This window comes from Rhinoderma darwinii, chromosome 3, assembly GCF_050947455.1.
Source record: "Rhinoderma darwinii isolate aRhiDar2 chromosome 3, aRhiDar2.hap1, whole genome shotgun sequence".
Lineage (NCBI taxonomy): Eukaryota > Metazoa > Chordata > Amphibia > Anura > Rhinodermatidae > Rhinoderma > Rhinoderma darwinii.
The window spans coordinates 125,438,373-125,465,591 of NC_134689.1; the positions used below are offsets into that span (position 1 = coordinate 125,438,373).

Below are 27,219 nucleotides of genomic sequence, written 5' to 3' on the forward strand. Positions count from 1 at the left end.
ACAGTGACTTCAGGAGTTTTTCCAGGGGCGGAGTCCCCGGGCAATGTATCTCACTGTAGGCCATGCAGTGGAATACTTTGCAGCCTTCTGTCGGAGGTATATGTCGGGAGTCCTTCCGGCATATATCTCTGACGGCAGGCCTAAACACAATATGAAGAGGGGAGCCCTGTACCAATTCCTAATGCCATGAAGAGTAATAGGGCCAACCTTATCTGGTGTGTCTCTCTCAATGGGCTCAATAGCAACCACATGGTCCGCCTCTATGGTATGAATGCCATTGTATAATGATGCAGGAAGGCAAAAGGGAAAGATGCAGAAAGAAAGAAACTAAACAATTCTCTCTCTCAAAATCTCACACACAAACAGGACCAGGTTATTGAAACTTGTTGGTAGACACATAATTTCACATCCCACTTGATGGGCCTATATGGCCTACTGGAATGGGTCACCGCTTCAATACAGAGCTGTCTCTTCCACTGCCCTTTTCCAGGCACACTTTGGCTTATTCTCTTGTATTGAACTTTTACAGGGGCACTGTGGCTGGTACTTCTACATGGCACTGTGGCTGACTTTATTATAGGGGGGACTGCAGTTGCCACTATTACAAGGTTATTGTGTCTGGTACTACAGAGAAAAATTGAATGTAAATCCGATAGTATTTGAGGGCAAGATTTCAGTATTCTTTAATAGTGACACACCAGCTAAAACTGATTTTATGTTTAGTACTAGGCCTGAAATGATGGTTAAATACATAGGGATTCTCTGTTTAAATTTATTTTAAATCTCTGTGTCATACACTGCCCCTTAGGCCCTGCACTATGTTTTTTTTTTCTTGTTTTCTTGAGTGTTCCTTTAGGTTTTAGGTATTAGAAAGGAATGCTGTATATATTACCTTACAATTTGATTACGTTTATTATTGCGTTTACATGTCAGGTGCCTATTCATTAGTTAATAGACACTGCCAGAGCTTTCACACATGAAGATTTTCTATTTCTCTCTTCTCCTTAGGTACATGGTGGCAAAGAGCCAAGAGCACCCAATGCATGTTATAATGGGCATGTAAAGCAATCCTTCTGGTATCTTAATTCTTAATTATCCTGTAATGGCAAAGGCTGAATACTATTCAGACATCAAACAGATATCATATTACCATAAGTTGGTTTAATTTGAGTCTGTTAAGATATAAGCTAAACCAGTTGGGAGGTAATCACACTATAGTATTGGACCAACTTTGTGTGTCATGGGCCAGCGTTCATATTCCCATTATAAAACATCAATTCAGTAATGCCTGCCATTGTCAGATCATTTCATTGAATTTATCAGAGTCATTTTGTCCATCTGTCAACATTATTGTATTCCATCCCTCTATCAGACTAAAAGAGAATCTATTACCTTATAGGCTTTGACCTTATCTCATAAATGTCCTTCCTGTAAAATAATAATAATGAATCAGTGAAGTCCTTTATTGCTCGCTTTATTATGTGTTTGCTTTGTCTGTGGTTTCTTTTCTTATGAAATATAAAACCACAAAGGTAACACAGTATTTTATACATCGTGTACGTGTGCCTCCAATAAACATCCCTTTTATTCACTGGTTCCATGTTTTGTTTAGGACATGAAAAAAACAAGTTAAACAAACTTTTCAAAGAGAAGGTAGAGAAAGAGCGAGGTACCCGGGGTAGAGTACACATATCTGTCTACATAGACATCACCTGAGTAGAATGGAGTTTTTAAGGAACACTTTGTTGTTGTGAAAGCCTGAAGAGGGAGAACCAGAGTTCTGTGGGTTTGTTCTCAATACTTGAAACACAAAGGCAATTGGCTAGAAAAAAAAGAGTTTTGTTTGCGAAACAAAGCTTTGTAGGTCACAACCATAGGGTTTTCCATAGAATGGATCCATTCATAGCCAGGAATATGAAAGGCCCTATAATTAAACTTAACATAATACTCTCTATTAGTATTTTAAAAGTATTTTGAACAAAGTCGACGTGAAGTTCCTACTAGACTTTCATGCGAGAAAACAATTGGTAAGGAGGTGGGAGATTAAGGGTAGGTCTTTAGGTTTTTCAGCTTAATTCTGACAGTACTAAATGCAAACATAAAGAACTCAAGTGGTACCAACCCCTTTATTGCTGACGGAGTTGAAAACATTGAGCATGTTCTCTTATTAGGTACATGTTTAAGCTTGTCAAGTATCTTTCCTGTAAGAGTACAACTGCTTGCCATGCAATGTTATACCCAGTTATAAAGTTCAGGATCTTCATGGTGTAGATTTTCATTTTATAAGTTTTTATTTTTGTTTATTATTATAACGCTATCGTGCAATATAGTTAATAAAGGGCTTGTCATATTTAGATAATCCCTTTTGAAAAAGAAGCCACCCTGGCAATCCTTGTCTGATCATACTTTTCCCCTGCAGGAGAAATGTAGTATTACATGGCAGCCATTCAAATTTATTGCTGACCATGTTATACAGTATATAGAAGGGTCAGGCTGATCTTTGTTAGTAGCTCTCCACTTTGGCTCATAGAGGAGGTCCCGAGCGGGGGACCCCCACCTTTATAACATATAAATGGGCATATGGAAAGTGGTGGTCTTTATGAGAAAACCCCTTTAAATGACACTAAGGGAAGTAATGTAAAAACTTCGAACGCATATGTATAGTTTAACAAATAACATGGATACAAGTAAACCCATTGATGCGGATTAAACATTTGAAATCCTTCTGGAGTACATGAGAAGCATTGCAGTTCCTCAACCATGGATATTCTACATTTAGATCAAGACTGACCAAGGAAGTAGGTAGATGCCATAGGACATAAGGTTTTGAAATCCTTAAAAGATCATTCTATTAAAATGTATTCATAGGACTGGATGTTGTTAGTAAACATCTGGGTCAGTTATAGTTTAAGGCAGTAACATGGGGTAGGGTGGAATGGCCCTGTTGTTACTTTAGACTAGGATTATGTATTGTTGAGCTCTTCAATTTGGTAGTCGGCATTTTCATAATCTTGACAATATAGATAGCCAAATCTTGTCCTCTTTTAGATGTACTGGATGCCCCTACATTGAGTAATATGCATGGTTAAAGTTTCCCACCAGTTATATTCTACCGCCCAAACTAACGTCGGCCATTGAAGACACTTCTGCACCCTGGGTGGAACATTTGCCATGATAACATACAACGCCCAGAGAGTACCGTACACAGGTCGTATTAATTAGAAACGGACATGTGCACAATACTCTCCAGGAATCATACGATTGCCGCGGCAACTGTACGGCGCCTCTTCACGCCTGATATTATTCAGAGCGGGAGAGTATAACTGGAGGGACAGTTTAAATCGTTTAAAGCGTTTTCTAAGGGTAATTTATGAGTATGTAATAAGCATATAAAACAGTATCCAAAGCTTCCAGTTTCAGGTGCCTTGCTCATGACGCGTACATGTCATTTATTTTCTTGATTACTGCTACTTGGATGATTTAATTTTAAGACTTGTTTTGTTTACTATGCTAATGTAGCTTGTGTTTGCAACAATCAGAGCTCATTATGTCGCCATCCAAGCTCAGCAGCAATCTGCTCTTGTTCAATCCTTCATCATCTCAGCTCTACCCATCTCTTCTGTTCCAGATTCTAGAGATTGTGGACTATTATGTAACAGATGGCCTAACAGACCTGCGACTCTTCGCTGTGATGGCTAGCTTGGCGCAGAAAATAGCAGCACTAGAGTAAGTATTCTAAGCCATGGACGCTCATGAATTTTAACTCATTGCTGACAAAGGAATTAAGCAGGGTGCAAACTGCTTTATCACTAAAAAGTGTAATTAAAAGACTTGGATAGCTCTTCAGTGCTGAGTGTCTCTTTCCACTAAGAAAAGCTGTCTCTTAATGCAAGATTAATCAAACTAGGCATTCATTGCCCTTTCATTTATACTTGTGCTTAGCAACAAAAGAATAACTTCATTAAAGGATATCGAAGAATTCCAGGCAGAAGATAGTGCCTGGTATGGCTGATATGTTACTACTACTACTACTACTACTACTACTACTACTACTAAAAATAATAATAATAATAATAATAATAATAATAATAATAATAATAATAAAAAACATAATAGTAATGATACATAATCTTTTATAAATGTTTAATCATAATGGTAAATCTATTGTCATTTACATATACTTTAGGTCTACAGGTCTACTGACCCTTTCTTATAACAATGACACTATTTAATATAGATATTGATGAGATTCCATAAATCTTTTCTAAGGGCACAAATTATTACTTAGATTTGCTATTGCCATGTTTGCTAATGTTTTATAGTGTCCTATCAATTCCTAATTATCTGTGATTGATTCATTATATCAAACATTAGCTTTTATGACACTCAGAGACATGGCGGTACTACACATGAAAAAGGAAGGATTAAAAGACTTAATCTTATCTCACGGTTCCTTTTATGTTGTCTATTTCTTAATGCACCATCCCATGAGTAGTTCACTTTGATATCACAGCAAATTTTTTTATTTAATTTTAACCACATTTCTTACAAAGGTTTGCATTTATTTTCTTATTATAATAAAATAAATATGTATATGGCTAGTAATCCAAGGCCTCATGGCAAAATTTAGAATGGACCATGATTTCTGAATGCAGCTAAATGAGAAAGGGGACAGGAATTGTGTTCAAGACTTGGTCTACTTAATAATGTATGCTAGTGAGGGATGATAGATTCTGGGCTACTCCTTTTAGGGCTCATTCAGTCGAACGTAAATAATGTCGTGTGCTGCGCAGGGAAATCACACGCAGCACACGGACCCATGCATTTCAATGGGGCCGTTCATACATGCAGGAGTTTTCACGCAGCGTGTGTCCGTTGCGTAAAACTCACTGCATGTCCTATATTGGTGCGTTTTTCACGCACCTATCGCTTATTGAAGTCAATGGGTGCGTGAAAATCACGCAGAGCACAGAGATGCACATCCTTGTGCTGTGTGTGATTTACGCATCAATTCAATTGAAAATTTTTTTTTTAAAAGATGTGCTTTGCTAGTGCACACATGCAGTAATGCAACACACATGGACCAGATTCACGCGCTTTCTCACGCGCGTGAATCTGATACACTCGTGTGAATGTAGCCTTAAGGAGACAAAAAAAGAGGGGATGTGGTGAACCAAAGCTGGTCATATCTCACATGTGCTGCTCAATGTAAATTACTATATTAAGTGATTAATTTCAAATCTCCTTCCATCTAGAGGAAATTCAAAGGGGTAGTCTGCTTCCAGCAAATTAATCCTATGTGTTTTTGAATAATTCAAAGTTATACATTTTTACAATATGCTATCTGCATTAATTCCTCACGGTTTTCAATATCCCTGCTTGTTGTTATTCTGTAGGAACACTCATTGTTTATTTCCAGTGGATATAATTGTTCTGAAAGGAAGCGTGGCTTAGCGGAAAGGAGCGTGACTTAAAATGTGCCAATGTGCAACAAAAAATGCACCATAAACTGGCACAAAATAAGCCAAATAAAAACTGATATATGGAAGAGAAAAGTGTCTAATAGGTCACGTAAGATGCACCCAAATTATCATGCACCAATGTGATAAATTTGCCTTAGTTTGCGCCTCCCTCGTCTAAGTATACGTTGTCTAACTATTAGGACAGCATTAGTATATATGGACGATTGAATGTGTCTACTGAATAACAACTAGCAGAGATCTTAAAAACAGTGAAGAATTAATAGAGAAAGTATATTGGAAAATGTATACGTTTTAATTATACAAAAAATAGCATTAATTTGCTGAAACTGGACAACCCCTTTAAGGGCCTGTTCACATCACCATTGCCGTTCCGTTGAGGGGTTCCATCGGAGGTTTCCAACGGGTTTAAAATTTCAATATTAACAACTTCAATAATAAAAGTGGGATGAATGATTGATTCAGGAACTAGTAAAGAGTATTGGAAAGAGGCATGTGGGGCAAGTGTGAAGAACAGAAATAACATAAGGCTACAATATCTTTTTAGTATGTATTTTTACCTTGCTTACATACAAGATATACTCATGGCATCAACACGTGCCAGACACACAGTGTTTCTTATCTTATCCTGAGCTGTGTTAAAGATATTACTGCTGCATGTGCTGTTATCAGTTCAACTTCAGGACTAGAGTACACTAGATTAATAGTTACTAGTTTGTTTGTATTACTAAGTTTTTGTCCTATTTTTCTTAAAGGAACAGTAACCAAAGAAAATGCACACAAAGGAATAACCTTAAACAGGTTGTACAGGATTAAAAAAATATGGCTGATTTTTTCCTAAACCCCTAAACCAGCATTAAATCTGTCCACACGATGTGTTCGGTATTGCATCTCAGCTCCATTGAAGTGAATCAGACTGAGCTGCAATACCTCAAAAAACCTGTGGACAGGTGTGGTGCTGTTTTTGTAAGTAAGCAGCCATGTTTTTATAAACCCGGGCAACCGCTTTAAAATTAATACTGTACTGTAATAGATTTATCAAAATTGTGAGAAATATGTAAATAATTCTCCTATGTGTATCATAGGAGATCAGCCATTTCCTCTCCCCTCTAACTTCTCACAATCCTGCATCTGACTGTAAGACAATTGGCTGCAGAAGGAGCCTTCCCCTCTGTCTGTCTGCAATAGGAGGCAAAGAATGTTAAGCCCCACCCCACCGACTTAGACCCGCCCCCCAGTCGTCTTCCTGTTCAAAATGGAAGCTATCAGGAGAAAATTACCACCTGGTTCTCTGTTGCATGTCTACACGACTGTTTGTCTGAGGATCTGCTGACTCACAAACTTATATCATTCACTTTTAGGTTTTTAGTTCCTTTAATTTCATCTGACGTACTTTATTCCAACTCTATCACTTTATCTAAGAAATCAGAACAAAAGAGAAGACAAGCTGGTATCAAACAGTCTGAGCATAAACTATGGTACATGTACGTTTACTTCGGGGCCCTGTAACTGGAGGCAGAAAGAAGGCATAGAAAATATGTTTTTTTCCACTTAATCCAAGTCATTACCTGTATTGGAACCAAAGGGAAAGCACCAGGCCGGCAGCATGGGCCACCACTGCTAATAGGTGCAGCCATCACAGTGTCCTGCAGCTGCAGTGTGCGACAGCTTCACTCCACCAATGACATCGCCACTCATTCTTAGACCTTAGAGGGGACATATAAGGCAATGTCAGTGAGATTGCCTATTATGATGCTGTGCCTGTGCCATCCACAATGGGTGCCGGCTGTAATATACAGCCGACATCCCGCTGCAACGGTTAAGATCGGAGTTACCTCTATTTACTAGCCATTTAACCTCTTAGATGCCGAGATCAATAGCGACTGCAGCATCTAAGTGGTTGACAGGGAGGGGGCTCCATCTTTACCCCTTGGGCCCCCTACGAGGGATATCGATGGTTGCTATTGCAACTAGGAAGCCTAATAATGGCCGCTTGGTCTGCCATGTACAGAAACCTTTTAGGCCGTGTCAGAGGCAGGGCCTAATAGACTGCCTGTCAGTGTAAAACTGAAAGCTATATACATTGCACGACATAAGTAGTGCAGTGTATTATACCAGCGATCAGAAGTGAAGGCCCTTAAATCTCCTTGTGGGTCTAAAAACAGAAGTAAAAAAAAAATTAAAAAATAAATAAATAAAAGTTTTATGTCATAGAAACAAAAATCGCTTTTTTTCCGTGAGCCCTATGTAATTGGAAAAAAATGTAAAACTTTAAAAAATTATACATATTTGGTGTCGCAGCATTCGTAGTGACCTGAACTATAACAATATTATAGAAAAATAGAAGGGCAGCTCATCCTTAAAGAGAACCTTTCACCTGCTCATACATGTGCAGTATGCAATGGGCAGGGCTGTACAAACCATGGGGCACTTTAAATTTTTTTCCTATCTTCTGCCGTTATTTAGGCATCGGTGCCGTTATATTTGGCGCCCAATATTTAAATAACCCCCTGAACTGGCAATGGGGCATGTACAGTGGTGGATTATCATATGGGCGGTTCGGGTGGCCGCCTGGGGCCCAAGGCTCCCAGGGGGCCCATGGCCACCCGAACCGCACATCATTTTAAAAATCAGACTCAGTGCTAGCGCCGCTAATGGCCGCTGCTGAGAGAGAGGGAGGGAAGGGAGGGGCAGACTGCAACGGAATAGAGCCGCCAGCGAAGTGCTGATGGGGAGGAGGGGGAGGGATAGTAATAGCAGGGGCTGGATAGGACTAGCAGACGTGCGTCTGCTAGCTGGTAGAACACGCCCCTCTTTGACGCTGCACGTAATGCCAGTGAGGAACTTAAGAGAAGGGCGGTGGTCTAGTGGTGAGGAAGAAGGTTAGTCTGCTATTCGCCTCCCGCCCGAAGCAACAATCGGCAGACGCTAAGGGGGGATTAATTATACAGCTACAGCAGTGCGGGGGGGGATTTCCATCTAACTCACTGAAGAGAACTCTTTGGGGGGGATAATAATTTCCCCCCATAGACACTCAGCAGTCAGTTACACACTCAACCCCCCCCCCCTGCTGTATAATAAATAATGAAATACTGAGGGCTCTATGGGGGATGAGGGGATATTTCCCCCTTCATGGAGTCCTCTGGAGTCACTTAGATGGTTAGACCCCCCCATTCAGTATAATCCCCCCCTTCCCATGGAGCCCTCACTAGTTACTAATACATTGCAAGGGGAAGTGAAATTGTCTGACTGCTGGGGGCCCTATAAGGGGGTCTGAGCGACCTTCTTATGGGGGCTCTATAGGAATGTCTGAACGACCTTCTACTGGGGGCTCTATAGGGAGGTCTGATCAGCGGGCTCTATGGGGGGGCTAGTCCCCCCCCCACAGAGATGTCAGAATCAGACACTCAGACCTCCCCATAGAGCCCCCAGCAGTCAGCGAGAAAACCTCACCTCCCCTTGCAATATAATCCCCCATACAGCGCTCAGTTTTCCCATAAGGGAAATGTATGACATATCCACCTATTTTTGCTCTCGCTGCCTCCCGGCCCCATCCTGATTACATGTTACGAAAACAGTGTAGCTTCCTGAGCTATGCTGTTTCCGTAAGTCCCATAAAACTGAATGAAAGTTACGGAAGCAGCGTCATTCGCAGACTCCCACCGATCACTAAAACTAGGCGGCTGAAGCACTCGTGTGAGCGCTGAGCCGCTTGGTTTCTGATTCCGGAAAGCTGAGCAGTTTGTGTACGGCCTCATAGAAAGTCAATGAGCCCGTACACCGCTACTTTGGCTTTCCGGAAAAAGCCGAACAGAAACGAAGTGGCTCAGCGCTCGCATGAGTGCTTCTGCCTCTTAGTTTTAGCGATCGGTGGGGGTCTCAGCACCTGTACCCCCACCCATCAAAATTTCTGACATGTCACTATGACATGTCAGAAGTTTGTTGAACATTTACTTACCCTTTAAAAAGAGGTGTTACAATTTGTTTTTATTTGATGTGTTAAAGGTCAGTGGCACTGACGGGTACAGTGTCAGCGGGTTGGGGGGGGGTTGATTTTGCATGTGAGGGGGAAGGAGGGGGCCCAAGATGTGTCAATAGCCCAGGGCCCATGGTACACTTAATCCGCCACTGGGCGTGTATTTGGCAAGGGGGCGTGTAACATCACTGTGACACTGTCTAATCAGCTACGGACTGTGTCACAGCAAAAGCTGGAGAGAGGAGAGCGTGTGCGTGCGCGCACAAGCCTCTCAGAGCTGTGCGAGCATGCCTGCGCACGCTCTCACTCACTCTTTAGCTCTCGGCAGACAAACTGAACAAGACTGTGCGATCTTTCGTGAGAAATCACAGTCTTGTCCTTGTCTGCCGAGAGCTGAAGAGCTCACCGCTCCGATGCCGCTGCCGAAGATACTCCCACCACCATAGAACAGAAGATAAAGAATTCACATACTTCTTCTCCTCTTCTGTTACGTGGGGGCGGTGGAGTTGCGTGTGCACGCACACACGCTCTCCTCTCTCCAGCTCTTGCTGTGACACTGTCCATAGCTGATTGGACAGTGTCACAGCGATTGTAACACGCCCCCTTGCAATTAAACGCCCCATTGACAGTTCAGGGGATTATTTAAATATCGGGCGCCAAATATAACGGCACCGATATCTAAATAACGAAAAAGATAGGAAAAAATATGTAAAGTGCCCCAGGATTTGTACAGCCTTACCCATCACATGCTGCACTCATGTATGGGCAGGTGAAAGGTTCTCTTTAAAGATAACAAAAATAAACAATTTAAGGCACTGAGTGCAATAGAGTTAAAATTTGGTGCCCACAGAAGCTAATAGCAGAATTGGATAAAAAAAAACAGAAAAAAACGTCTCCCAAGCTGGAAAAATAAATTTAAAAATCCTAAATATATAAATAAAATCAAATATATAATGTATATAATACATAAAATACCATAAAAATAATACCAATATAGTATCCCCAATTTAATGTGAGGAAAAAAAGCACATCAAGAATTTATTGTTTTTACAGTAAAAGGATCCTATATATATATTTTTATTGTGAACCTACCACGGGGCCCTTGTGTTAAGGTTGTGTGAACTAGGCTATACACCTGTGCAAATAGTGATATTCGTTTTCAGTATATAGGAAAATGTTCTGCTGTATAGACGGTATATCGTCAGAAATTTGCCACAGAGAGTAATGTTCCAATAGAGATAATAATTCACAACAACTGCGGAATAACTAGGGCATGACCACACGTGGCGGATTTCCTCCGCAACTGTCCGCATCAATGCCGCACAGAATCTGCGTTGCAGATTCTGCTGCGGATCTGCACAAAATGTGCAGAAAATTGATGCGGACTGGCCGCTGCGGACTGCAGGAAAAGTGCTTCCCTTCTCCCTATTCAGTGCAGGATAGAGAGAAGGGACAGCACTTTCCCTAGTGAAAGTCAAAGAAATTCATACTTACCGCCCGTTGTCTTGGTGACGCGTCCCTCTTTCGGCATCCAGCCCGACCTCCCTGGATGACGCTCCAGTCCATGTGACCGCTGCAGCCTGTGCTTGGCCTGTGATTGGCTGCAGCCGTCACTTAGACTGAAACGTCATCCTGGGAGGCCGGACTGGAGACAGACGCAGGGAGTTCTCGGTAAGTATGAACTTATATTTTTTTTTACACATACATGTATATTGAGATCGGTAGTCACTGTCCCGGGTGCAGAAACAGTTACTGCCGATCGCGTAACTCTTTCAGCACCCTGGACAGTGACTATTTACAGACGTCTCCTAGCAACGCTCCCGTCATTACGGGAGCCCCATTGACTTCCTCAGTCTGGCTGTAGACCTAGAAATACATAGGTCCAGCCAGAATGAAGAAATGTCATGGTAGTAAAAACAATACGCTCCGCAGCACACATAAGATCTGCGGACTTCATTGCGGAATTTTGACTCTCCATTGAAGTCAATGGAGAAATTCCGCCATGAGTCCGCAACCAGTCCGCCACTGCTCCGCAACAGACAGAGCATGCTGCGGACACCAAATTCCGCTCCGCAGCCTATGCTCCGCAGCGGAATTTTACGCCTAGTCTAAACGAACACTGCTAAATTAAAGTGTAAGTCAATGGACAAACGGCACCGCTGCGGATTAACGCTGCGGAGTGTCCGCAGCGGAATTTCAGTGAAATTCCGCCACGTGTGAACCCGCCCCAATAGTGTTGATACTAAATGCTGATAGTATTCCAATGAAAATAATATCCCACAACAAATAATGAAAATGCTGATGGCGTTGATATTGAGCGTCATTGATACAGAGCATTATTAATAAATTCTGATGTTATGCCGCCAGCATGTAAATTCAGATGTTTCTTATACACTCACCTGTCCAGGAGTATTTCTAGTATAAAGATGTACTGTTGTCCGTAGACGGCAGCAATATTACTCACTGACCAAGTTATAGAGGGTAGTACTGCGTGACTCATGCAGCTGTTCACTTTTGTTTCATACCGCCAATAGTTGGTGATCAAAGGTGACGATCGGGCTTTTACTTGGTGCATGCTAGGTTGTTCTGAGGCTCCCCTTAAATTTGGGATACTATATATGGGTTTTATATTTATGGTAATTTATATATTATATAGTTTTGAATTTATTTATACATTTTTTAATTTTAGATTTTTGAGTTTTATTTTTATGTAATTTTTGTGATATGGTGATTTAGGGTGCGTTCAGATATGTCCGTTGCATCAGCATCAGTTTTTTTTGTCTCTCAAGTGATTATAACTGATGCAAAAACTGATGCAAAAATGTATCTATTGCCATCTTGCTTTTTCACAATTTTTACTACAAAACCATCAGTTGTCGTTAGTTGTCATAGTTTTTTACCATCCGTTTTTAACATCTGGCCCGGAGATTCCTCTCCAGGAGGAAACCCTGACGTCAATGTCCATATATGGACAGTAACCTCAGGGGTTTCCTCTAGGAGCGGAATCCCCAGCCAGATCATCGGCAACGGGGAGGTGGATGCGGCACCACCCGGCGTTCATCTTGCCACAGTTAAAATAAATAGGATACGGCGCCGGACCTCCCTGGGAGCCGGACCCAAAAACGTTGCAAGTAAAGTTTTTGGATCCAGCTCCAGCACCGTATGGAGCCACAACTGATGTCCCCTGTGCCAGGACAAATCCCATAGAAAGCTATAGGATCCGTTGTACATCAGTTTCCCTCTGGCTGTTCTGCAACACGTTGGAGGGCAACTGACAGGAGCAACGGACATATGTGAATGGCCCCTTAGTTTGATATCTACACCGTGTTCCAAATTATTATGCACATTGAATTTAAGTGTCATAAACAAGCTCTTTGGATCATTGTAATCAATCTCAGACACCTGTGATAATTAGTTTGCCAGGTGTGCCCGATCAAAGGAAAACTACTAAAGAAGGTCGTTCCACATTATTAAGCAGGCCACAGGTTTCAAGCAATATGGGAAAGAAAAAGGATCTCTCTGCTGCCGTAAAGCGTGAAATAGTGCAATACCTTGAACAAGGTATGAAAACTTTGGATATTTCAAGAAAACGTAAGCGTGATCATCGTACTGTGAAAAGATTTGTGGCTGATTCAGAACTCAGACGGATTCGTTCAGATAAAGGCATAATGAGGAAGGTTTCTGCCAGACAAATTAATAGGATTAGGAGAGCAGCTGCTAAAATGCCAATGCAAAGCAGCAAACAGGTATTTGAAGCCGCTGGTGCCTCTGGAGTCCCGCGAACCTCAAGGTGTAGGATCCTCCAGAGGTTTGCAAGTGTGCATAAAGCTATTATTCGGCCACCCCTAAACAATGCTCACAAGCAGAATCGGTTGCAGTGGGTTCAGAAATACATGAAGACTAATTTTCAAACCGTGTTGTATACTGATGAGTGCCATGCAACCCTGGATGGTCCAGATGGATGGAATAGTGGATGGTTGGTGAATGGCCACCATGTCCCAACAAGGCTGCAACGTCAGGAAGGAGGTGGCGGAGTCATGTTTTGGGCTGGAATCATGGAGAGAGAGCTGGTAGGCCCCTTTAGGGTCCCTGGTGGTGTGAAAATGCTCTGCAAAGTATGTAGAGTTTATGACTGACCACTTTCTTCCGTGGTACAAAAAGAAGAACTGTGCCTTACGTAGCAAAATTATCTTCATGCATGACAATGCACCATCTCATGCTGCAAAGAATACCTCTGTGTCATTGGCTGCTATGGGCATAAAAGGAGAGGAACTCATGGTGTGGCCCCCATGTTCCCCTGACCTCAACCCTATTGAGAATCTTTGGAGCATCCTCAAGCAAAATATCTATGAGGGTGGGAGGCAGTTCACATCGAAACAGAAGCTCTGGGAGGCTATTCTGACATCCTGCAAAGATATTCAAGCAGAAACTGTCCAAATACTCACAAATGCAATGGATGCAAGAATTGTGAAGGTGATATCAAAGAAGGGGTCCTATGTTAACATGTAACTTGGCCTGTTAAGTTTTTTTATTGAAAGAGCTTTTGATTTCTGTAAATATGACCTCCTGATGCTGCAAATTCAACAAATTACCGTTTTAGCTCTCTTTACAAACTTTAGGGTATGTTCACACGGCCTATTTACGGACGTAATTCGGGCGTTTTTGCCCCGAATTACGTCTGAAAATAGCGCCTCAATAGCGCTGACAAACATCTGCCCATTGAAAGCAATGGGCAGACGTTTGTCTGTTCACACGAGGCGTATATTTACGCGCCGCTGTCAAATGACGGCGCGTAAATAGACGCCCGCGTAGAAGAAGTGACCTGTCACTTCTTTGGCCGTAATTGGAGCCGCTATTCATTGACTCCAATGAATAGCAGCGCTAATTACGGCCGTAATTGACGCGGCGTTCAAGCGCCTGCACATGCCGGTACGGCTGAAATTACGGGGATGTTTTCAGGCTGAAACATCCCCGTAATTTCAGCCGTTACGGACCCCCGCCGTGTGAACATACCCTTAAAATGTTTTGATCTCTGTTGTGCATAATAATTTGAGTTTTGAGTTTTTTACTTCTAAAAAAAAATCCGTTATCATTAGGAGATTTGTTCAATAAAATTTGCATTATACTCCAATGGTTGATGGCTTGAAGATTATACTGACTGTCATTTGCATCGACTATTTAGGAGAATCAGCAAAAAATAACATTTGCATAATAATTTGGAACGCGGTGTATCATCAAATTCAGAATTATGTTTTTTTATAAGACACCTTGAGAGATGTTTTTTTTCATAACATATTATTTATCCTGCACGAGAAATGCTGTATAAAATAAAAATAAAAAACCATGGTGGAATTACTTATTTTTGGTCACCTTGCCTAAAAAAAATGGAATAAAAAGTGATCAAAAAGTTGCATGTACCAAAAAACGGTACAAATAAAAGCTGCAGCTCATCCCACAAAAAACAATCCCTGAAACAGCTTCATCAACACATAATTACTAAATGTATGGCTCTGAGAATATGGCGACTAGAGATGAGCGAACCGGGACAACCGAACCCGGTTTCGGTCCGAACTTCCGGTAAAGTTCGGTTCGCAGCGAATCCGAACTTCACCGGGTTCGGCCGAACCCGTTTTGACCGAACCCGGTCAAAAACATTATACAAATCGGCAGCCACTTATCTCTATCAATCACTGATAGAGAAAAGAGGCTGCTGATTAAAAATAAAATAAAAAGCATTTCATACGTACCCGGTCGTTGTCTTGTTGACGAGTCCCTCTTCTTCCTCCAGTCCGACCTTTTCTGACGCGGCAGCCTGTGATTGGCTGCAGAGGCCTCTGCAGCCTGTGATTGGCTGCAGAGGCCGCGGCAGCCTGTGATTGGCTGCAGCGCTCACAAGGCTGCATCGTCATCAAGGAATGTCGGGCCGGATGTCGAGAGGGACGCGTCACCAAGGCAACGGCCAGGAGACCGGACTGGAGGAAGCAGAAAGTTCTCGGTAAGTATGAACGTCTTTTTTTTTACAGGTACTGTGATCGGTAGTCACTGTCCATGGTACTGAAACAGTTACTGCCGATCAGTTAACTCTTTCAGCACCCTGAACAGTGACTATTTAGTGTATGTGCACACACACTAATTACGTCCGTAAATGACGGACGTATTTCGGCCGCAAGTACCGGACCGAACACAGTGCAGGGAGCCGGGCTCCTAGCATCATACTTATGTACGATGCTAGGAGTCCCTGCCTCTCTGCAGGACAACTGTCCCGTACTGTAATCATGTTTTCAGTACAGGACAGTAGTTCCACGGAGAGGCAGGGACTCCTAGCATCGTACATAAGTATGATGCTAGGAGCCCGGCTCCCTGCAGGGTGTTCGGTCCGGTACTTGCGGCCGAAATACGTCCGTCAATTACGGACGTAATTAGTGTGTGTGCACATACCCTTACTGACGTCGCCTAGCAACGCTGCCGTAATGACGGGTGCACACATGTAGCCACCCGTCATTACGGGGCCTCATGCACACGACCATAAAAACACCCGTTATCACGGGTCGTAATTACGACCCGAAATAGCGGGCCCATAGACTTCTGTTAGCCACGGGTACCTTCCCGTTTTCTCACGGGAAGGTGCCCGTGCCGTTAAAAAGATAGAACATGTTCTATTTTTTTATTTTACGGGCCGTGCTCGTAATTACGACTCGTAAGTACGAGCACGGCCGGCCGGCCACGGGCAGCCGGCCGCTTTTGCGAACCGTGCTGTCATTATAATTATAGCAGCACGGCCCGTAAAATAGAAAAATAGAACATGTTCTATTTTTTTAACGGCACGGGCACCTTCCCGTGAGAATACGGAAAGGTACCCGTGGGTAACAGAAGTCTATGAGCCCGTTATTGCGGGTCGTAATTACGACCCGCAATAACGGGTGTTTTTACGGTCGTGTGCATGATGGGAGCACGGCTCGGAAAAACGAACGGCTGCCCGTGCTCATCTCCTGAAATAATCTGTGCTGCCTTAAACTCTGTGGACAGGTCAGGATCCTGTTTCTTTTAAATGCTGCTAGGGAACCCGCTCGATCCACTATATAAGGCTACGCTACAGTGCAGCATTTAAAAGAAACAGGATCCTGACCTGTCCACAGAGTTTAAGGCAGCACAGAGTATTTCAGGAGATGAGCGTGCAGATTCAGTGCTGTTGTGAACTCTGCTCTTACCATTACGTAGCTCTCAGTCTGTTATCTCTCCTCCACTCCTGTCCTCAAGAACACCTTCACATGATTGGCAAGTCACCACGTAATGGTAAGAGCAGAGTTCACAGCAGCACAGAGTATTTCAGGAGATGAGCGTGCGGATCTTGTGCGTGGTGGTGACTTGCCAATCATGTGAACGTGTTATAGAGGACAGGAGTGGAGGAGATGTAACAGACTGAGCTACGTAATGGTAAGAACAGAGTTCACAGCAGCACAGAGTATTTCAGGAGAGGAGCGTGCAGATTCAGTGCTGCTGTGAACTCTGCTCTTACCATTACGTAGCTCAGTCTGTTACCTCTCCTCCACTCCTGTCCTCAATAACACCTTCACGTGATTGGCAAGTCACCACCCCGCACAAGATCCGCACGCTCATCTCCTGAAATACTCTGTGCTGCTGTGAACTCTGCTCTTACCATTACGTGGTGACTTGCCAATCATGTGAAGGTGTTCTGGAGGACAGGAGTGGAGGAGAGGTAACAGACTGAGAGCTACGTAATGGTAAGAGCAGAGTTCGCAGCAGCACTGAATCTGCACGCTCATCTCCTGAAATACTCTGTGCTGCCTTAAACTCTATGGACAGGTCAGGATCCTGTTTCTTTTAAATGCTGCACTGTAGCGCAGCCGTATATAGTGGATCGAGCGGGTTCCCCAGCAGCATTTAAAAGAAACCGTGTTTGTGTATGTGTGTGTTTGTGTATATATGTGTGTTTGGGTATGTGACTTTGTCTGTTTTTGTTTTTATATGTGTGTGTGTGTATATATGGGTGTGTTTGTGTATATGTGTTTTGTGTATATGTTTGTGTATATATGGGTGTATTTGTGTATATGTTTGTGTGTAGATGTTTGTGTGTGTTTTTGTATGTGTATATGGGTGTGTGTTTGTGTGTATATATGGGTGTGTTTGTGTATATGTGTTTGTGTATATGTGTTCGTGTATGTGTGTATAACTGTGTGTGTGTGTGTTTGGATATGTGTGTTTTTGTTTGTATATGTGTGAGTTTGTGTATATGTGCGTGTTTGTCTGTTTATGTGTGTGTGTATATCTTGTTGTGTTTGTGTATATATGTGTGTGTCTGTGTATGGTTGTTTGTTTGTGTGTGCGTGTATATATGTGTGTAGGTGAGTAGAAGTATTGGTATTGTTCACATTGATAACTGTTTTTTTATGTTGTTGCAGATTTTGATGTACCGATTGGACTACATCTACGATTCGTTGGACTACTGCGTAGATCTGCGTTTTTTCAAATTTTAATAAAATGGTTAACGAGGGTTTTGTTGGGGATTTCTTATTTCAATAAAAAAGAATTGTCTTTGTGTTTTTTTTTTCAAACTTTATTAGTGCCTAGATAATGGCAGTTGGCTGATTGACAGCGTCCATTATTAAGGCGGTACTTAGTGTTAGCCGGTGCAGAGGCTAGCACTAACCACCCATTATTACCCCGGTACCCACCACCACCAGGGGTGCCGGGAAGAGCTTGGTACGATCCAGTACCCGACCATCTGTTGTGATGGTCGGGTACTGGGGCGGCCGTAGGCTGGTATTATGAGGCTGGGAAGGGCCAAAATCAGTGGACCTTCCCACCCTTGTAATGCTAGGCTGCTGCTGCTGTGTTGTATCGGGCTGGTTATAAAAATGGGGGGGACCCCCACGTCGTTTTTTTTTTGGAATTTAACAAATTTAGCAATAGACGGGTCCCCCACATTTTTAATAACCAGCCATATACAAGGCTGCAGCAGTCTGGCATTACATGGGTGGGAAGGGCCACTGGTTTTGTCCATTCCCAGGCTAATAACACTGTGTTGTATGTGGCTGGTTATGATAAATTGGGTGGAACCCCATGTCTTTTTTAAAAAAAAAATGTAAATAAATAAATAATTTAAAAAAATGACGTGGGGTCCCCCCCACTTTTATAACCAGCCAGATACAACACAGCAGCAGCAGCCTAGCATTACAAGGGTGGGAAGGTCCACTGTTTTTGGCCCTTCCCAGCCTCATAATACCAGCCTGCGGCCGCCCCAGGGCCCGACCATCACAACAGATGGTCGGGTACTGGATCGTACCTGGCTCTTCCCGGCACCCCTGGTGGTTTTGGGTACCGGGGTAATAATGGTGGTTAGTGTTAGCCTCTGCACCGGCTAACACTAAGCCTCGCATTAGTAATGGATGTTGTCACTCAGACAGCGGCCATTACTAAAGTGGTAATAATAAAATTTGAAAAGAAAAAGACAAAGATATAGATAAAATATTTTATTGAAATAAAGCACCCCCAACACAACCCTCATTAACCATTTTATTGTAGAAAAAAAACCGTCATCGAAGTAGTCCTCGAAACCGACGTAGTCCAAACACCAAACCTGTAAAAAAATAAAATAATGAAATAAAACATGTCGTAGGCTTAGATTCAGTTTAATGTGTGATACTGACTGTTATACCATGTATAGAAGCCTGCCGCAAAGTTGACTTAGATACAGGGCGCCAGCAGACAGTATCATACATGGCCATACATACATATATACAAATATACATACATATATACAAACATACATACATACAAGCATGCACATATATACATGCAAATATACATACATGCAAACATACACACATATATACATGCAAACTATCATACATACATGCATACATACACACATGAAAACATACATACATACAAACAAACATGCAAAGATACATACATACATATATACAAGCATGCACAAATATACATGCAAACATAAATACATGCAAACATAATTACATACATGCACATATATATAAACATACATGCAAACATACATGCAAAAATAAAAACATGCAAACATACATACATGCACATATATACATACATACATGACAACATACATACAAACATACATGACAACATACATACATGCAAACATACATACATGCAAACATACATACACACATGCAAACATATATACATGCAAATATACATACAAACATGCACATGTATACATACATGCCAACATACATGCAAACATACATGCACATATATACATACATACATGACAACATACATACATGCAAATATACATACATACACACATGCACATATATACATACATGCCAACATACATGCACATATATACATACATGACAACATACATGCACATATATACATACATGACAACATACATACATATATATATATACACACATGCAAATATACATACATTCATGCAAACATACATGCAAACATACATACATACATACAAATATACATACACACATGCACATATATACATACATGACAACATACATACATACATACATACATGACAACATACATGCAAAAATACATACATGCAAACATACATACATGCAAATATATACATGCAAATATACATACAAACATGCACATATATACATACATGCCAACATACATGCAAACATACATGCACAGATATACATACATACATACATGCCAAAAAATAATAATAATACGTTCATACTTACTTTCCTCCTGTCCGGCCTCCAGCGATGACGTTTCATTCATGTCGCCGCTGCAGCCTGTGATTGGCTGCAGAGGCGGTCACGTGGGATGAAGCGTCATCCTGACGTGCGTGACCGCCACTACAGCCTGTGATTGGCTGCATCGGCGAAAGGGATGAAACGTCATCGCTGGAGGCCGGACAGGAGGAAAGTAAGTACGAACGTATAATTTTTATTTTTTTATTACATTTAAATGGTATTTTCCGCGCGCCGAGCATGTACTGTGAAGGTTGCTGAAAGAGTTAGTGCAGCCCATTAACTCTATCAGCACCCTGGACAGTAGCATGCTCGGCGCACGTAAGTGACAGGTTCGGTCAGAACTAGTTCGGTCCGAACCGAACTTTTTTGTGAAATTCGGCGAACTAGCCGAACCGAACTTTTGATAAGTTCGCTCATCTCTAATGGCGACACCTAAATATGACTTTTTTTTCGAAAGTATGAATTTGGTATCGCAGTAATTGTATGATCCCAAAGAATTAGCCCATCCGATGTCACACCTGTGGCAACATCTCACACTATAGAGATTCGAAGGGGAAGCACCATTCCACCAGCATCTGCCACTCCTGCTCACAAGTGCAGACGGTGTGAATTTCTGGCAGCAACAAGTACCAGCCCTCAATTTGTAGGGTCGGCACCCCTTCTAGTGCCATGGCCTACTACACCCCCCCCCCCCCTGCGATTTTATCACTTGTAACATCACTACCGAGAATGGGGTCCTAAAGTGGAGATGTCACTCAATATCATTGACATTGCTCATTTTTAAGTAATCGCTCCTATGATGTCACAACCCCTATGATGTTATAACATGCACTAGTGCCTATAGGGGACCCACAAGAACATGTCCTTGACAAACTTCCCCTTCCACTGTTGACGTCACTAATACAGTTACATTCCCAAGGCAGTGGCAAAGGTCCCCGTGACATCACGCTTGCACCAACATCATCCACTGCGGAGCATAACAGTGGGTCACACCTCATATTTGGCACACTCCACTATTAGTCCCAAGTACAGCTGCCATGGCCGTTTATCAACTTCAGGGTCTCATTGCTAAATTTAGATGGCTGTCATCCACCTGGCAGGTGCAAATCCCGGTGCTTAATTTGTAATGCTGTCACTACCCGTTTTAATGGCTAAATGAGACAGGTCAGGCAATGTCATTTTGAAGCCGTTACCACTTCTTTGATATCACTACTACTATGACAGCATCATATGCACTGGAGCCCTACAGAGAACTCACCACACAGTTTCTGATAAATCTACCCATTTAATGATGTTATCATCAGTGATATTACCAATGCAGTGATGTCATCACTGCTGGGTGTGACGTTACCACCCCTATAGTTATTCACCAAGTATGTTGTCTGAAAATTACTAGGTTCATTTTTTGATATTTCTTTCAGTCTATTTAGGTAGTAGGTCCATGGACTACAGGCTGCACGGGACCTGCATGTGTAAATACGCCATGTACATAAAAGACCATACATACTTAGGGCTATTTAGTCACCTGTTGATTGAGTAAACTTCTCTCTAACAGGTTGGAAGTGGTGACATAACTGCCTACAAATACTAATGGAGGTTACTAGCCAATGTGGGCTCTATGTCTGGAATAACGAGTAAGGTTTTTTTTTATTTAAAATTTTGCTTCTTTATGTCCCATTTTATATGCATATCCATAAAGCCACCCATCTGTTGTCATAAATGTATACATCTAATATTTATAAATTGCGCAATTATTAAAATTAGGCCGTATGCAGCATTTAATTCTACTGAGTTTATAAATAATAATATGATTAAATAATGTATTCAGAATGCACAACATAAAAAATAAGTGCCATACTAGCAAAGACAACAAATTAGCCCACATCAGAGCCGTGTGCAGGAGCCTATATGGTGGAACACGGAATCCACTGCAGCTCTGTACTACAGTACTCTGTGGGGCGTCGTATGTGGGAACATGGCACAGTTTTTTTTTTTTGTTCTGGTGGATGTGCACATTAAATACGACAGAAAAATACTGTATGTCTCTATGAAATGGGAGGCATACGGAGATACAGTAGGGCCCCATCAAAGTCTATGAATGCCCAATTCTGACTCTATACAAATCAGAGGTTTTATGGAGCCATATTATAGCCACATGCATAAACCCCTATTGCAAATTCAGTCTATTGCTTTATATGAGCAAATACTAATAATAATTATAATATTACCAGTACATGAAATGTGTATAAAAGAAAACAATAAAAAGGAAATCTATGCTTGCCCTGATAGTTTGAATAAATTAGCAGCTTAACCCTTTTTTTAGAGACCTAAGTTTTTAGTTTTGGAGAATGGACTCTAAATATGAATCATGATAAAGGTTCATTACACATAATTGCATTAGACAAAGATATGACAGTAGATATTAATACGCTTTACGCATAACTACAAACTGCAAATACTTCAAAGGTATAGTATTCAAGTAGACCCTCAACGCACCGTACAACATTCAGATACATGAAAGCAGCATTTCTTCAGTCTCAGCTTATTGTATACCATATGTTTAGAAAAGAGCAGATGGGCTGAGCCACACAACATACAGAAAGGAGAATTTCTGCATTGTGCTTATGACCCAATTGGCCAACATTAACAGGAGCTCCCTAGTGACCTGACTTCACACATCTTGAAAGTAACTAATGCATTCATTCCATGCCTACGAGGCTCTTGTGCTGTGAAATCTAAAGTGACTGTAATTCCTATAGGTTTTTCAGGGTAGTACAACTAGAAAAAAAAAGCAATAATACAAATGTTTAAAATGCGCAGTATGATAAGATGATGTGATGAGCGTCTCATCTGTTGTATACACACCTCATACAGCATTAACTATATAAAAAATGTAAAAATAGTTGGACAGTAAACATATACTTTATTTAGTCACAAAGCACCCCTCAACTATTCCTTGGCCATCTAGTTAAGAATAAATCTGACAGTTGTAAAGAGACATGTACACTACCGTTCAAGAGTTTGGGGTCACCCAGACAATTTTGTGTTTTCCATGAAAACTAACACTTATATTTATCAAATGAGTTACAAATAATGATTTTTATTTCAAATAATAATTTTCTCCTTCAAACTTTGCTTTCGTCAAAGATTGCTCCATTTGCAGCAATTACAGCATTGCAGACCTTTGGCATTCTAGCTGTTAATTTGCTGAGGTAATCGGGAGAAATTTCACCCCATGCTTCCAGAAGCCCCTCCCACAAGTTGGATTGGATTGATGGGCACTTCTTGCGTACCACAAGGTCAAGCTGCTCCCACTACAGCTCTATGGGGTTGGGATATGGTGACTGCGCTGGCCACTCCATTACAGATAGAATACCAGCTGCCTGCTTCTTCCCTAAATAGTTCTTGCATAATTTGGAGGTGTGCTTTGGGTCATTGTCCTGTTGTAGGATGAAATTGGCTCCAATCAAGCGCTGTCCACAGGGTATGGCATGGCGTTGCAAAATGGAGTGATAGCCTTCCTTATTCAAAATCCCTTTTACCACTTTACCAGCACCAAAGCAACCCCAGACCATCACATTACCTCCACCATGCTTGACAGATGGCGTCAGGCACTCTTCCAGCATCTTTTCAGTTGTTCTGCATCTCACAAATGTTCTTCTGTGTGATCCAAACACCTCAAACTTCGATTCGTCTGTCCATAACACTTTTTTCCAATCTTCCTCTGTCCAATGTCTGTGTGCTTTTGCCCATATTAATCTTTTCCTTTTATTAGCCAGTCTCAGATATGGCTTTTTCTTTGCCACTCTGCCCTGAAGGCCAGCAACCCGGAGTCGCCTCTTCACTGTACACGTTGACACTGGCGTTTTGCGGGTACTATTTAATGAAGCTGCCAGTTGAGGACCTGTGAGGCGTCTATTTCTCAAACTAGAGACTCTAATGTACTTGTCTTGTTGCTCAGTTGTGCAGCGGGGCCTCCCACTTCTCTTTCTACTCTGGTTAGGGCCTGTTTATGCCGTCCTCTGAAGGGAGTAGTACACACCGTTGTAGGAAATCTTCAGTTTCTTGGCAATTTCTCGCATGGAATAGCCTTCATTTCTAAGAACAAGAATAGACGGTCGAGTTTCACATGAAAGCTCTCTTTTTCTAGCCATTTTGAGAGTTTAATCGAACCCACAAATGTAATGCTCCAGATTCTCAACTAGCTCAAAGGAAGGTCAGTTTTATAGCTCCTCTAAACAGCAAAACTGTTTACAGCGGTGCTAACATAATTGCACAAGGGTTTTCAAGTGTTTTCTAATCATCCATTAGCCTTCTAACACAGTTAGCAAACACAATGTACCATTAGAACACTGGAGTGATGGTTGCCGGAAATGGGCCTCTATACACATATGTAGATATTGCATTAAAAACTAGACATTTGCAGCTAGAATAGTCATTTAGCACATTAACAATGTATAGAGTGTATTTCTGATTCATTTAATGTTATCTTCATTGAAAAAAAACTGTGCTTTTCTTTCAAAAATAAGGAAATTTCTAAGTGACCCTAAACTTTTGAACGGTAGTGTACTTTTCAATGGAAGCAAGAACCATCTTTAGATCTTGCCTAACCTGTTTGTTTTTTGTTAGTTTTTTTGTAAAAATAATTTATATGTGTACAGGGCCAGCCTTAGGATAGATGGTGTCCCATGCAAAATTTTCTTTCGGCGCCCCACCCCATCATAAAAAAAGTGCTCCAAAAAAGTATAATGCCCCCCCTTTGTAGATAGTGCCATACAGCCCCCACCTCCCCCTTGTGCCACCCATACAAATAAAACAGAAACATTTTACTCACCTAAAGCACTCCCAAGATGAACGGAGCTGCTCCACAATGCCGACAGGATCCTTGCATAGGCCGGCATGTGCAGAGATCCCTGTCCCTGCGCTTATCAGATACCTCCCTGCTCTTTCATAGGATTCAATGGTATCTGCCTCCTAAGGACTCAGATACTATTGAATGTAGCGTCGCTACCACTGTAGTAGACATAGCGGCTGCCAGCGGCGCCACCGGGCAAGGGGAGGTCCGTTCTGGTGGGCAGCACAGGCACCCTCATGCCCAGTTGCACCACAAGCAGCCGCTACGGCTGCTACAGTGGTAGTTACGCCACTGAACAGAGAAGGAGCGCCCGGGCCGAAAGGCAGCCTCAGAGTCGCCGGGCACGGGCGCTTTACAAGCAGGGGAAGGGAACCAGTGCAGCGCCCCCTTCCACCTGCTGGAGTGATGCGCCCTGTGCGATGGCACAGGTTGCACAACCCAAAGGCTGGTCCTGTATGTTTATTAAAAGAGACAAATTTAACCACCATTTTTTTTTCTTGTTGACGAGCAGCCGACAGGCAAATGTGTTATTACAGAGATGTATTTGCTGCATACATGACAATAGAGGCTGGAATATGTATCTTTATTTTAGTATTTTACCCTCTGTTGTCTTATATGTAAAAAAATAAATATGATAAATCCAGAGTTTTTTAATAAAATATAACTTTTACTTAATCATTTAAAATAACTATTTTTTGACAGACATTTAAAATAATTATGTAATCATAATAAATCCAAACTTTATAGATTTGTGTATCACAATAATCTAGTAATGAGTTTCAAATAGATTATACTGTGTTAAAAGATGCTGAACATATAATACCACATATTGATGAGGTTTTGTAGGATGGTGCAGATTTTACAAGCTCCTGGTATCTATATACACTGTTGTTATTATTAGTATCAACTCCGCGTGTCTAGATACGTATATACTCCTTGTCAGGAAATTATAGGAAAGATGGTTTTTTTGGGGAACCCTCCTACCAGTTCTGGTGTCAAGGGCGGTCAGTTCCTTTTGCGACAAGGGGTTCAGGGAACCTCTCTTTTAGATGTATTTTTAGTCCTCCCAACGAGTTACTTCGTGGCAAAATAGATTCTTCAGGGGAGTTTTAGCCATATAGCATTTACCTATAATCTATAGGTGCTTTAAAAATAATTGGGGCTGTCTCAAAAGCTTCAAAACGTCCGTCCTGAGGTATGTGCGAGTGCCACGTCCGCCAAACAGGCAAATCAGGGCATCCAGCCACCTAAACGGTCACCCCTTCGTGCCAAAAAACCCACCCCGCCATAATGCGGGATGTATCCCCCAAAGGTGGCACAAAATATCCACCCTCCATGGGGAGCGACGTCTCCCCAGCAAAGGGACTCTATGCAGCCAGGGGGATGTCAATCAAGCATGGATAGGTGGGTTTGTAGTCAGGACTGTGTGACTCTTCAGGATGACGGCACCGCACTATGACCCTTTAATGAGTAATTAGCATATAGTGTGCACAGTTTTACACAGCTAAATTGTATTGATTTTGCTTCATCTGAAAAAAACATACAAGGGAATGTTTGGAAATATTGTCAGGTCATGTATTACCGCATGGTGGTGGTTTAAGGGGTTAAAAAGACCTGACAGGTTCCTATAAATGGACAATGAATTGCAACAATTCCATCTGCCCTGCAATTTTGTTTTTATAAATATATTCTATATAATTACAGCATCAGAACCAAGCTCATACATATATAGAAGTACCAGAACCAAGCTCAATACATATATACAGCACCAGAACAAAGCTCATTACATAAATACACCATCAACAAACTCAGTACATAAATACAACACCAGAACCAAGCTCAGTAAATAAATACAACACTAGAACCAAACTCTGTACATATATACAGCACCAGAACAAAGCTCAATGCGTAAATACAGCACCAGAACAAAGCCCAGTACCTAAATACAACACCAGAACAAAGCTCAGTACATATACGGTTTACAGCCCCAAAACCAAGCCCAGTACATAAATACAACACCAGAACAAAGCTCTCTACATAAATACAGCACTAGCCCAAATTCAGCTAAATTTAGTTCAACCCCTGCCGTATAGGTTTGTACGGCGTAAAACTACATCTCCCAGTATGGCCTGAACAATGGTAAGGAAATCATGGGAGTAGCTGTTTCATAATAAAAAA

The 27,219-nt window shown here is 41.8% G+C and overlaps 1 protein-coding gene across 1 annotated transcript in view; it reads left to right on the top strand.

Annotated features, from left to right (window-relative positions):
• Positions 1-27,219, top strand: part of LOC142750385 (uncharacterized) — a 240,543-nt gene that overhangs the window by 158,732 nt on the left and 54,592 nt on the right. Inside the window, exon 8 of the mRNA XM_075859387.1 lies at positions 3,629-3,726. Coding sequence (XP_075715502.1) covers positions 3,629-3,726 — 98 coding nt within the window. The remainder of the gene's footprint in view (positions 1-3,628; positions 3,727-27,219) is intronic.